General features: G+C 45.2%; 1 protein-coding gene across 4 annotated transcripts in view; it reads left to right on the top strand.

Moving 5' to 3' along the window:
* LOC119431670 (transcription initiation factor TFIID subunit 4-like) overlaps nt 1–10,414 on the top strand; it is a 99,498-nt gene extending 89,084 nt beyond the window's left edge. For all 4 annotated transcript variants that reach the window (XM_037699164.2, XM_037699169.2, XM_037699157.2 and 1 more), the window contains one exon: nt 8,875–10,414. In XM_037699164.2, coding sequence (XP_037555092.1) covers nt 8,875–8,982 — 108 coding nt within the window. In that variant the 3' untranslated portion in view covers nt 8,983–10,414. The remainder of the gene's footprint in view (nt 1–8,874) is intronic.
* The last annotated feature ends 4,314 nt before the right edge of the window (nt 10,415–14,728 follow it).

Below are 14,728 nucleotides of genomic sequence, written 5' to 3'. Positions count from 1 at the left end.
TACAGAGGAAACCCATACGAACTTCTCACAGAGCAAGCTTCGAAATTTAAGAAAAGTTTGTCCTGATCTGGGATACGAACTGGAGACCAACGCCTTACCTGGATGGTCGCTCCAGCATCGTCCATCTGAATTAACCAGGCGGCTAGCATATCCCAGATTGAGGTCAAAATAATAGACAACTCGAAGCACTGGGACACTGAATATGGCACATCAGTTCTGCAGAAGCCCGCAATGTAGAGGAAAGTCCATGAAAGGAAAAATAGTCATCCACCCGACTAAGCACGAAGTGACGAAGGAAACCCGGACCAGGATGGATCCCAGACCAGGACAATTTTTTCTTCAACTGCGAAGCTTGCTTTCTTAGAAACCCGTATGGGAAACCGTACTGTTGATAATGACACCCCTTTGACCCATAAGCGTGTGAAGCATCTATTTCGTTGTGTGAACTGCAATAATTTTTTTCCTATTCTGGAGAGCATCATAGGTGCTGGCTGCTTACAAATGCATAGCCACTACACGGCTGCCCAATTCGCTGCATATGAGCTTACTTTTATTGCAGGAACTAAATACTGATATTTTAATGTTCCCGAGTAGCTTTGCAGCATTTCTGACTTGCTTCGATGGGTTCAGTATGGTACCGTTTCAGCTTCCTGAAGTCCTGAGCATCATTTACTGCCAGGTATTATCGAATTCATCGTGTTAATCGGTAATATATTTGATATAAGCTGCCCAGGAAATCCTACTCTGGCATTGTGTTACAAAAACTTGGCTCATTGGCAGCAAGCTAAATGCATATGAAACAACCTCATAGATGAAGTGCAAACAGGTTTTACAGCAAGGAGTGGGGCTTATTGATGTGAGTTAACAAGTTTCTTTGCAGTAAAAAGTGCATATACAGTAAAACCCTGTTGACTCAAAGTTGTAAAAACCGGGAAGAATTTCGTGATAAGCTAATTCATGAAAATGTAAGCCCCTAGCTGTGCATAGTACACACGTAGCCTTTTGAAATAAGGGCCCGTACCTACTAAATTTCTCGCAAAAGCTCAGTATACCAGGAGCTGTATTTTCATTGAATCACTTTTGCGAGATGTTATGCTACTCGGCACCCGACACGTCGGGCCTCTATGAGCAACAGCGATCCTCGCACCGAGCCAAGCAAACACTGTTACTCGTAGGCATTGACAGATCCAAAGCCTAGTCACCTTATTCCACGTTTGCTACCAAGCTTCATACTGTTCGGTGCCCTGTTTTTTATTGGAAAGATCCGCCGTGCTCAGCAATGGCACCAACTCCGCCTTCATCATTCTCGCCGATAGCTTCAAAACGTGCAAAGCATGCATGAGCAATGCCGGTTCCCAAAAGTCAGCTTCGCCGCAAAATAGCAGTGTTACGTGGGCAAGCATACGCAATATATTGCGGTGAAGCATATCAAGAGTGGAAAGGGGCCAATGTCGTGGAACAGCATGCCTTATGTGTACCTTAATTACACACGCGTGCATGCACTGTCTCCTATCACCGTATGAGATTCCTAATAAGTGTACTGGCAGGCCACCAGAGCTATTTCGGACGTGCCTGTGGCGACTTGAGCCCTTTTGGGCAGTAAAAGGCATGCATTCATTTTTTTGGACGTTTTCGTGGTCTCTAGGGAGTTCGAAAAATTGGACGTTGACTGTATGTCCTGGACGTCTCCTTTCCGAAAGGAGTCAAGCACCCTTCTACGATTCAAGCTTAATTAAGAGGCAATTGTGCCAAAATGACAAATGTTGATCTGGGATTTTAATTTTGAGAAGAGAGTGAATTAAGTCGGAGCCATATCTGACAAGTAGGGTAGAAACATGTTTCCGGCGAGAAATTCGCGTGTGTGGAGTGATCTGTAACAGGGTGCATTTTTGGCATGCAGCATCGAGCCTCTTGTGCACCCCAAATCTAACAGTTTTCTCTAAACGGCCTCCCTCAGACACCCTAAAACTTGGCAGTAAACTCTCTGTTTGTAATCTGGTCATTTGGGATGAATTCTTGAGGCACAATACCATGAATGCCAAAAGTTGGGCTTAAGCACTCTCTCGACATGAAATGGTTGCTCGGGCACCTTGAGCTATGACACTTGCAGAGACCAACTGGAGCATGCGGTTCTCTGAGCATTTCGCCGGAGAGAGGGCTTGTTGTGAAACTGGCAGTCATGGTACCTATGCTATGCAGCTTGCTGGTATGATATCTCGGAGGCCACACTCGGCAGACGCAGCTACACGCAACTTGCTTGTGTGGTCCGGAAGGGCAAAGATGAAATACTGTTTTTGGTCTTTTTGATGTTGCAGATGTGTATTTTTTTTATTTATTTAACTCAGAATGAAGCAGTTATGATATTACTAAGAATGTTCTAGTGATCACGAAATAAGTCTCTAATTGTGGGGTGCTCTTGGCTGTTTGCGACGTAGCTGCATGACGACATTGCAAAGCAGAGACAGCAAGCGATTTTTCACTGCATTTGACATGAGAGTGTAAATTCCCTATTGTATGCAGTGCAATAATATTAGCCTCACATGTTCACAGAAGCCTTGTCTACGAATCGGCAGCATTTTCTTATGTTCAAAACGTGTTTCAGGGCCCGTTTAAACCTGACATGTATAGAACAACACCTGTTATTGTTAATTCAGAAGTATGCTTTACTTCTAATGTTGGTCTGGCACTCGGTGGGTGCTTCTTGATGTGTGGCAGGTGCCGAGCACAAATACTGGCGATTCACTTCTCACCACTAAAGAGAAGGCAGTCCAGCACAAGTTCTCAAGGGTATCCTACCACTGTTGTCACGTTAATTTGGTCTTTCGCTGTGAAGGAAAGTTATTTTATAGGCTTTGCAGTTCATTATTTTTGGTGAAAACAATTATGACTCCATGATTTTAAGGGATAGAGAACCAAATCCAGTGAAATATTTTTTTGAAGTGTTCACTCAACCTGCCCTTCTGCTACGTTTGTACAAATTACATGATTTTCTCTGCATTAAAGTTACTCAACACAGTTTCACAATATATTGATTAAACAATGTTTCTTGTCCGACTTTTCTTATATGCATGCATTTTACTCAGCTTTACCAATCTTTTGCAAAGTACAGTTCCTCTGCTGCAAGGCTACTTGAAACTGGGAATTAGTTGCTCCCAGAGCTATGCCAGAACACTGCAGGTCACTTCCACCTCCTAGTGCACACTAAGGCTGTACAGACATGCTCATAAAGGGCAAAAGCCATAGAGATTTACTCATATGCCATAAAATGTTATAATGTAAAATAAGAAACATTATATCAATGCAGCAATAGCGAATATAAGTGTGAAGTCAGCACAGCTTAACAAGAGTGTCAACAGTTCACAGTAGCATGCATCAATCTAATCGAACCACTTAATTCGCAGCACTGCCACAGTATTTTTCGTTGTAACATACTCCACCTGAAAGTATGCATTGCACTAGCTGCTCATGCAACTTGACCATATTCTAGTACACTCTAACTACAACTGGCCGTAATGGCAATAATAATGATTAAAAAAATATTTGTCAGGCATCAGCTTTTCATGCTGTTCAAGCTGATGCATGTCAAAACATGACCTGTATGACTCCTCCCATGTTGTAATGATGAAATGTAATGATCCAATGTGAAAGGGATGATGGCAAGTCAAAAGCTACAATGACCTGGGTTTAAAAGTTGAGGATTAGTTTAATGCAAAGGTGATAGGGTTGCATCCATTGTACTTCATTGTGAATTCACTGTCACCCCCATGCTGTGCATAATGCACGCAATAAAAGAAGGTCTTGACAAGTTTACACTTTCTGATGATATTAATCATGATGATATTACACATATTGATGAAATCAAAAACAAGAACACACTCTAGCTACCCCTAGCTTGTTCGTACAATGGAACCCTGATTATACGACTTTCAGGGGACCAAGTAAAACCGTCGCATGATCGAAAAACTAAGAATATCAGCACTCAGTCTTGCCCAAAAATCGGGTACAGACCGCTTGAATAAGCCCGCGACACGAACCTGCGCTGCTTCCAAGGAAGGTAGATTCAATTTAAAAATTACCGTGTTTATTCGATTGTAAGCAAGTTCTTTCTTTTATAATTTTCATTACCTGAACTCGACCCTCGTCTTACATTCGAATAACGGCAAAATTGACCATTTGAAAACAAATGTTCTAAATCCCGCGATTTTTACCGTTACGTTGGCAACCTGTAACTTTACGTCTCGATCCAATCCATAGATAAGTCGGCCGAAGTCGGAACTTGTTTTTGGTCGGAATCGACGCTATTTTCGCTGTGCTTGTGACTGGTTATGATGCTGCTATACCCTACAGCCTTTTGTGGTTCGACTCCATTCATTCGCGACGTTATGGCGATGCAGCGCATTCGGTATGACGGTCGCTTCGAGAGACGAGCAATTTTGATGGCCGTGGAGCTGGGAAAGTCCGCCGCGGCTCTGTGCACCATGAAGAAGTGGCCTGGTACTGACCTCGAATGAAATGATTGTGCGGTCTTTTGAGTAGTACTTAAATCTCAAACAAGCTCGACGGCATGCAAGATGACAATTCTCGGGCGATCACTTTTGGAGATAGTTTTGCTTTCGTGAGACTCAGCTCGCCCCGGCACTACAGTGTACCGGCACCCTCGAAGTATACTGCCGACAGCTCTCTTGGCGCTGATTGCGAGCTTAGGACAGCGCTGAAACACTTGTCGGGGACGCTTTCTGTGCCAAGTCACGTGAAATTTCGTGAAAGTGATCGCCCGAGAAGACCACCCAAGGAAACTCTGTCTCCTCTTCAGACGACTATGATGAGGGATGAGAACTCTTCCGAATTGCGATTCCTTGAATACAGGTACCATTTGTTTTTCCGTTCATCTCGCGTTACATTAGTGGTTTTCATTTGTTAATTTCGCGTGACTGGAAAGTCATCCCTCGCGTTACAATCGCGGTCGCATTACATTCGGGTAAATACGATATTGCACACCCGTTATCAGCCGCCTGCAGTGTGCTTATGTGCCAGCCTGCGTCGGCTTAGACCTTCTTTTGTTCCATGGACGGTACCTGAGAGGCGTCGTATGAGGCAGGTCAGCGTAAAATTGCGACGTATAATCGAGGTCATTAATACATTATTTCTATGGGGGTTTTGCCGGGACCAAACCAATTCGTCGTAAAATGCGGGTCGTCGCATAACTGGGGGACGTATAATTGAGGTTCCACTGTATTTCTATTGTCCATGACTCTACAAGCAGTTCATAAAAGCATATTATTGTGCAAGCATGTTACAGCTCTCTGTTCAACATTCATTGGGATAAAATGCAACAGTTGCGGTGCCTGACAGATGGCCGTGGTTTTCTGAAGTTGCATATGTGCCATATGTGAAGTTGCCAGTTTATTGATTGAGTAAGTTAGTTCAAAACCAACGAAAGTTGGGTAAGTTGGTATGTATTCGTGGTAGGAAAATTACAGTGCGAAAAAACGCAGACAGAGGGGCAGAGAAACGGACAAGCCAAGCGCTGATATGTTTACTATATGTTAGTCTGCTATAGACCTGCCCAACGGGAGCTCCCAGGATGTCGTCATATTGCCCCCTTAACTGTCATGAAACTGCTTGAGCCCCTCACTTAAAAGCACTGCAGGAGTGGCAGCATGTGTGCCTTGTAAGGTGGAGATGGGTTTGCATAAGGCTTACCCTGCGAGCTACCGTCAGGAAAGGGCACGACACTCCTCCACTCCGCAACACACAAAGGCGCTGCGGCAGGGTTTGCTGACTCTCTGACATGACGCAGAGAAGGCTCCGGAGTCAAATTGCCAACAAACACGGGGTTTATTAACCCAAGATTCAGCACAGTGCGACAGTCACGGCGCTTCCGGGCAAAGGCTCACCGCAAGATTGATCGAGTACGCGTGCCTGCTGCTCTAGGGCTAACCGGGTAGCGGTGCACCAAGTGCGAGAATTGAGAAGTCACGAGAGCAAAAGCAGGCAAAGGCGCGACGTTGGGCGGCAGTTATGTGGAGATGGGTTTGCACAAGGCTCACCGAACAAGCTACGGTCAGGAAAGGGCATGACACTCCTCCACTCCGCAACTCCTTTGCAGGGTTCGTCGACTCTCCAACATGGCACAGAGAAAGCTCTGGAGTCAGATGGCCAGCAAACACGGGTATAATTACCCAAGATACAGCACAGTGCGACAGTCATGGCGCTTACGGCAAAGGCTCACCTCAAGACCGAACGAGTACACGCCCTCGCTGCGCTAGGGCTAACCGGGTAGCGGTCCACCAAGTGCGAGAGTGGGAAGTCGCGAGAGCAAAGGTCCCACGTAACCAACTCGTTGCGGGCCTCTGAACATCTGCCGCCAGTAATATTTCCGTACCTTGCGGAAGAATTCCCATTCCTATGCACGAAATTCCTTTTTTGCAACAATTTTTTCTGCATTATTCTAAAGAAATCCCCGTAAATTTCCCTGCACGCACATGCGCACACACACTCACGCACGCGCGCACAGGTCACTTTATCTAATATTCACACAAAAAGCTGCAGTTCACGTTTTGTACCAAAACAGCACATTAGTTTTTCAACAACAAAAGCCATTAGAACTTGAAGCTGACCGGCTCTGAAAAGGGTGTGCTGTGGTTTGTCAAAGTGATGGCTTGCTCATCAATATTAAAATTCCCTGCAATATCCCAAAGATTCCCTTTTCCCTTTCGTTCAAAATTGTGGCTGGTAATTCCCTGCACAGAACATCACTGTCTGCTGTGGCAAAGAAGTGCGCAGCGGAAGAGAGCTCGGATAGAGAGGGCGCCCGGTGGCATGGCTCGCATGATGACTCGACACTGGGAGGGAGAAGCACGGTGTGTGTGGGAAATTAGCTCTGCCATGCTAGCCGTGTCCGCCATGTTTGCCATTGCGGCAGCGGTTCACGGATGATGATGAAAACATTTTATTGACAGGAAAAGGAGAGGGGAGTTAGGGGAAGGGTGGTCGAATCCTTATTCCGGGATTCCGTTGGCTAAAGCCGCCGCCCTGGCTCTTTTCACGAGGGCTTGCTGGTCCTCGAGGGTTGAGCTGGACAGGGCTGCCTCCCATCCTTCCCACGTTGGCTGTTGTGTGGTTTCTAAGGCACTATTAGCCTGACAGGCCCATACCATATGGTACAAATCTGCTTTCTGCCCGCAGAATTTACATTCGGCTGAAAAGGATTGTGGCTCGATAGCATGTAGCTTTACTGGATTGCTAAATGACATGGTTTGTAATCTCCGTAGAAGACATTCTTCTGATTTATCTAATCCTTTGGCAGGGCCCGGGTATTTTCGTCGCGATAGGCGCAAGTGCTGTAATACATCTGCATAAGTTACTAATGGCAATGGGAGTTCCGGTTCTACGGGGAGGGAGGAGGAGGCACCCCGGGGAAGGAAAGCTCGGGCGGCGGCGTGTGCACGCTCATTTCCCTCTACTCCCTGATGACCTGGCACCCAAATCAGCTCTTTGCGCGAAGCGAAGACCCCAGATTGTTTCAGAATCCTGCAAGCTAGCGGCGCAATTCTGCCCCGCATGTAATTTCTATATGCAGTTTGCGAATCCGCAATGATGTATTCGGAATTAGGATGCGAAGCTGCCATAGCAATCGCCACCTCTTCCAATTCTGCAATTTTCCCGTGCCGAACAGAAAGTCCACTGACCGTTTTCCCTTGATGCACAACCGCTATTGTCGAGACCCCTCCTACAGGACCCGCAGCATCCACGAAGAAGGCTCCCTCTATTTTAGAATAGATCCCATCCATCTTCTTGGCTCTCACCCTCCTCCTTGCTTGATGATATTCAGGGTGCATGTTTTTCGGTAGGGGCAGTGTCGCAAACTTGCTCCTCCACTCTTTCGGGATGTCTTGTCTTGCTGCCGTGTGGTAAGTGCAGCTGATTTTCAAGTCCTCCAGCACCTTGCGCCCCGTTTTCGTTCCTGCCAATCTGGCATATTGACTTAATAGGTGGGCCTCAATCAGCTCATCTGTTGTGTTGTGCACCCCCAACTGCAGCAACGCTCCGTAGATGTTTTGACCGACAGTCCCAGCGCCTTCTTATATGCTGTTCTAAGGATGACATTGAAATGATTTAAATCGCACTTCCTCATCCGAAGGTACGGAGCCACGTACACGATTCGGCTGAGTATAAAGGCTTGGACCAACCGAAGAGTGTCGTTTTCCATCATCCCTCTCGTCTTATTGGTGATACGAGTGATCATACGTATTACTTGTTCGCATGTCGTACGGAGCTTAGCAATCATTTCTGAGTTGGCACCCTTGTTGTTAAGCAGTAGTCCCAGGATACGCAATGTCTCCACTTCAGGGATTGCGGCGTCGTGAACCCTAATTTCTACCGGGGCTTCATCTTGTCGTCTGCGCATGATGAAAAGAGCCGATTTTTCCGGAGAGCAGTGCAGTCTGCACTCCTCGGCATATCTTTGGACCATCGAAGCAGCCTCTTGAAGCTCCTCTTCCATCTGCCCGAGACTGCCCTTGGTCACCTGATGCAATAAGCATACTGATGTGTCTGCCACTATAATGTTTCCAATGTTCCTTATTTGTGCAAAGAAATGTAAACTGCTGATTAAAATTATTTATTCTTGTTACAGGAAATAATTGTTTCTTTGCATTCCTGTAATGGAAATTGTTTGCTTGTAGCGGCTGCTTGCTGAGAACCTGGCCTGCTTTATCAGTTCTGTCATTTCACTGAACTTGGAGTTATGTTTGGCGGCTTTGTGTGCAGTAGCTAGATTTGCTGATGGAGTCTTTGCAAGGGGACTTGATGGGTTTTCGGTTAGTCTAGGACCTTCTGCCCCCTTCAACATCTCTTTCTTTTGTCTTTCAGATGCGGCCAAGAGTGAAACGAGTCAACTTGAAAGACATATTGTTCCTCATGGAGCAAGAGCGGGACAGCATACACAGTACGCTGCTGTATAAATCCTATCTCAAATAGAAAGTGGCACACATGCAATTGCACCTTGGACACACAGTGGCTTTCCACCTAGAAACCACCAGCTCTCAGTGGACCGAGTGCACACTTCTAAATGTTTCATCCACTGCCCACCCTGATATGTTGACTTGTGCCAGCCATGTCTCAATTGCTGCCAGTTTAGCAGTACACTTTGTTTGTTTGTACATTGTTCTTTTACTTTCTTGTTGTAAGGTCTAGATTTTGTGCAAAAAACAAAGTGGGATGAGCTCTGCAACAAGCTGCATTTCAAGAAATAATGTTACATGTTTTCTGAAGTGGATTTGTATTGTCATATTGTCTTGCACAGATGCAGGGAAAAATGGATCGAATTGATTTTTAAGCCGGCTAAGGTGATCCTTAATTGTAGCATATACAAGTGTATTGCTGTTTCAAAGGTTCTTGTCATGGTCTTCCATGGTTTGTTTAGCTTATTGACAGATTTGTGCATCACTGAAATGCTATTTTTTGTGTAGTGTCCAGGCTGCATCTGGCAAGAAGCATACTTTTTTTTTTTTTTTTGTATGCAATGACATGGCAAGCTCAAGAAATTTGAATGCTAGCTTGTGTCTGCTAAATGTCTATTCTGTTAACTGCAGAGTGCTCCTTGTCTACTTATGTACACTTGTTATTCTTTTTCTTCTTTCTCCTGTCCTGCACATTGTATATATGTTTATATTGCAAATAGTAATATCTTTATATGTACAAGCCTTTTTGATTTTTTAAACCATGTATAGGTTATACTTTATTTTACACAGGAGTCTTTTGTGCTGTCGTAACTTCTGTGATAAGATGTATAAATTTCTCATGCAAGAGCAAAGAAAGAAATGAGGCTTTGCAAAATTGTAGAGTGTTGGACTGTTTTTAAACTGATGCAACTCAACTCCATGCAGTGGTATGTTGATTGTATCATGCCCTTCTTCTCATGCTTTTCTTTGGCCTCTTTACCACCACCCTGTCTCTTGTTTACTTTACATTGGGTGCTGTTCAGAAGTTCTTGCATTGGTGCAGCGTCTGCTGTAGGTAGGACTGACCATGTCAAGCTTTTCCCATCTGCAAACAAACTGCAATGGATACTGCTTGTAAATATCATTCTTATGCTCTTTCAAAACATAATGTGCACTGTATATGTAAGTTCGCCACATGCATAAAATAAGCTTTTGTTTTAGTTCACAAACACATCATGTTAACCTTTGATACCAGATAGTTAGCTTATATTTCATAGTTGCTTGTAAATTACGAAGAAATAACCATATGTATGCACATGTTTAAAGAGATATTTAATAAGATTTTATTGTTGAGGGGACACGGTCCTTGAAGGAATTTGTAATTACTGTGTGTTTTCAAACTGTAATGTAATTGCAATGGGACTTTTTTATGCTAAAGTCGTTCCTGCATAAAGAATGAGCATGGTACACTTGGTCTCATGACTTTTTTTTTTCTTCCATTTTGGAGTCTATTCTGGTGTGATGTTCATCACTTCAGTTGTACTCCACTCTCGAAGCCAAAGATGTATTGTTCATTTGGGACATATGAGAGCCCATGTTGCCAGAGCATGCATGACCATTTCATCCTATAAATTTCTCATTTGTATGTGCATGCTCGTTTGCATAAACAGCACAGGTAAATATGCAAATTGCTTGGCTATCTAGGAACACGAAATTGTAATATGCATTAAAATGCTGAAAATATGTGGGGAAACTTTTACACTGCACATTCAATTCAATTTACAAAAACTTGCTTTGATGTGTCACAAAGCATACCCTGCTACCCACCCTTCTCCTCTGTTTCTTGGTTTATGAGCTCATAAATCTTCAGTGCACACTGCTTGCCAAATGGTCTCAGTAATTGATGATTGGTCAGTGTATTTGGAAGGTAATGCTAAAAGTGGGGTAATGATCGTTTCTTAATGTAATCTTAATTACCTTGTTATCGAGGAATTAAATGGCAGGTTTATATCAGACTCATTTTGGTTTTTACAGTGCATGTGTTGTTGGGCTAACATTTGATAACTCCCATTGAGTAATCTGGAGGATATTAGGGCACATTTTGCACAAAATGCATTTCTAATTTTGCAGAGTTATACAATGTTCATAGTTCCAGTGTTACATGCTACTCTGTCACACCTGGCACATTGGCTACTGTGTCCTGTCCCTCGTTCTTTTTGTTCATATCGCATAAACCCCCGCCGTGTTGTGATAAAGGGCTCTGGGTAGCACAAAATGTTTTGATGTGACATTCTCTTCATGACAAAAAGGAGCTTTGGGAATGCCAAACTGTTGTGATAGGATGTCAGCTTCGATTGCAACTATGTTAGTATGGTGGAACAGCTAAAGAGGTAAATATTTCAGTACACAATTTATAAATTGTGCATTGTTCATTGCACAGGGATCTCTACTCTGTTTTGGAGGTAGTCTTGTGAAAGGGTGAATTATGTTTTCCTTTGTTATACTGTTCTGTAACGCAGTTAAAAACATGCATGATAACATCGTGGACTTATGATTGAGTTGTTAATATGTGGAATAAATGACAGCACTAAAAGAAGGCAAAAGAATTAGAAAAAGAGCAAGCATGAATGGGACAGAGCCATCCCATGATGTTATTTCTTTCCTGTGCTTCAACTTTTAGCTCAGTCCTTTAATTATACATAGACTTTGCTTAAGTAATTGTGCCTTCCATATTGCTGACAGTGTAATTTATTGTAAAGTGTGAATAGCACAGAAAAATTTGAAGAAAAAAGTTGTCTCTACCACATTCTGTTTTCACATGCCATGTCCTTCTTACATTGCCAGTCCTTTCCCTTTTAGACCTTTGTAAATCAGTGAAACTCATGCAGGACAGAATAGGACCAAGAAATGCTCTCACATGCTAAGCCTCTCAAATGTGTGCTCTTTTCTTAGCTAGTGTAGACCGCTTATAACGTAAGTCGCCGGAGTCGCGAATATCCGCACTATAAGCGGTACCGCACTATAACCAAAGCAACAATTTTCAAGGCCCGCACATATGCAAAACATGTCCACCGAGGCTCGCCACGCGTATGCGACAGTAGAGGAATGCGGCTAGAACTTTTGCATTCAATTTACAGTTGAATCTCGTTAATTCGAACCAAATCACGCGGCGGCGCCTCCGACCGGCATTGCTCCGGCACCGCCATCGAGTAAAAGCTTAGGAGAGACCCCTCAATGTCGCGCGCGAACAAAAAAAAAAAAAGAAAAAGAAAAAACTCGGCGGAAATTTCACTCTCTCTCAAATGGCAAGGTCGCCGATTCTGCGTTGCGCCGGAACATGCGTGTACGTGCCGACGCCTCAGCCACGCTACCGTAGCCACAAGAGGATTTATTTCTGCTCCGCGGTATGCTGACTGATGACTCATTGCCGATCGCAAGAGGACAGAAAGCCTTATGATCCGAGGCATCCAGGATTATGTGATCAACCTTGCGCCCAGATACACGGACACACAATTCAAAGAGCAGTGCCCCAACAATTTCCATGATAACATGACCTGAAGAAGTCATACACATGAACGTAGCGACGAGAAGGCGCCAAACGGCGACTGTTCGGTTACGTACCTGAGCGTCTGGCAAGTAATCATCGGGCCGTCATTTTCGGTTCGTGATAAGCTCAAACCGCGCCAACACGCGAAGTTCCCGATCATGCCTTAGAGCAGACGCCCGGCTGCGCAGCGGCGGCAGGAACGAGTGGGCAAGGAGCACGGACTTGCATAAGTGGAAAGAGTCGGAAACACGTAATTTTTCCGGAAGCCGTAGAAGGCGCGCGCTCTCGCGCACCGTCTCCAGGGTGGAGCGCGTAGAGTGCGCTCCGTAATCACGCACCGGAAGTCGCTTTTTAGCCGTTAAGTTTAAAAGAGCGCGCTCGAGCGCCTTAACTTAACGCGCCCAATGGCAGTGAACCCTCCTTTCTCCTTTATGTTTCCTCTACTTTCTAGTCACTTGTTGACCTTGCACGCTGCGGCTACGGCGCAGAGGGAAGCAGCGGCGCTGTCCCAGGCCGGCCAACGAAGCTGCCCACGCCGGTAAACGTCCGCTTCCCGATAACTGCAGAAAACGAAACTTCGGGGAGCTGGCGCCGGGCCGGCTGGAGTGGCGGCGTGTGCACGGCGGCGGGCGCGCACGGTGACAGTCGAAAGTGAGGAAGCTACGAGGGAGGGCGAGGGGAGCCACCGAAGCGGCGGAGTTGCTGATGCGAAGTCCGCTTCCCTGCCGCCCTCCTTCCTTACATTCCACGGTCTCCGTGTGCGCCCTTCACCGTGCTGTGCCGGCGCCGCCCGCTCCCTGAAGTTTAGTTTACTGCCGTTATCATGAAGCGAGCGTTGGATGGCATTGGCAGTTTCGCAGCCCTCGCTTGCTATGCGCGCCGTGATATTTCACGACTCGCACTCAAGATTCTGGTTTCAGCCTCACTGGCTGTTCGTTCGCACCACGTGCCCTTCTCCTCCACTTCGTCTCTCTTTCTTCCTCGAGCACTTTTGGGGCACCTGTTTGAGGGGAGCGTTCGCTGTCTCCCTCCCAGGCAGCCGCACTGTAACCGGTATTTCGTTTCCCGCAACTGGCAACTGCACTATAAGCGATACGTGTATACATGGAGTGCTATGAGAAGAATAATGGGAGTCTGAAAAGACCGCTATATATCCGGTCCTGCACTATAAGCGGTTACGGTTATAAGTGGTCCATATATCAGCATGGCAGCATTTCCTTTTCGCTGATACCTTGTGCCCTTTTCTCGGGTGCTTGTCAATGTGGTAGTAACTGGCAACTTTAGCAGGTTTTCATTGTTAAATATTGAATTCGTTTTTGCCAACAGTCGCCCCAGCATTCCTCATTAAGGAAATATTTTATTGCACCAAAAGCACTCTAATACTAAGAAAAACAAGCTAGGAGTCCAGTCCATGTCATAGATCTGCATGACCTTTTGGCTTTCAAGGCTCCTCACTTAATTGTAGTCATGTAGCTGTGGTGGAAGCTGAATCTTTATGTCAGGCTGAAACAGTGATAGCAAGAGTTGACAACATAGAGAAATAGTCCCCCTCACATTTTCCTATTACTAATGTACCGAGTGATAATTTTTCAGTTTTACTGAAGTTTTTAAAATCGCCTGTGGCAGATAGTGTAATTCTAGTCCTTGAGCTGGATTATCCAAAGAGGCGGACATTACTTGCACGAGAAATTTAAATACATATCTAACTAATTAAAAAATCACTAATTCACTTCCTAATTAATGACTTTATGGCACATTGCAATTTACGAATGGTAGCTGGTGAGTTGGCAAGGATGACAGCCAGTTTCAATATATTCAGTTGCCAAGATAGAAACTTTATTGGTGAAAAAGGAAAGAGGGTTTGAGGAGTAGATGGTCGGAGTCCCCTATTCCAGGGCCCCGCTGACTTTAGCTGCCCTGTCGGATCTGATCTGGGAGAGCCAGCTGCTCCTCCACGTCTGAGCTGGACAATTGTGCCTCCCACTGCTCCGGGTTTAGGATTTTCAGTATGCTTAACTGTGTGTTTAGTGTCTGTGGCTTTTGTGTGCAGCCCCATGATACGTAATAAGAAGCGAGGATACCCTCACACCACGGGCATTTAACCTTCCTCACCGGTACGGTCAGGAAACATGGCGTTTTGTCTTGTCAGGTGCAGAAAAACACCCATCTGTATTTTTCTAAGATTTATGACATCCTCCCTGCTTAGCTCTCTGTGGAGAGGGGCCGAGATGCTGGT

This window comes from Dermacentor silvarum, chromosome 1, assembly GCF_013339745.2.
Source record: "Dermacentor silvarum isolate Dsil-2018 chromosome 1, BIME_Dsil_1.4, whole genome shotgun sequence".
NCBI classification, from domain to species: Eukaryota; Metazoa; Arthropoda; class Arachnida; order Ixodida; family Ixodidae; genus Dermacentor; species Dermacentor silvarum.
Note: the sequence above shows the minus strand (reverse complement) of the source record. Positions and strands in the feature narration are given on the sequence as shown.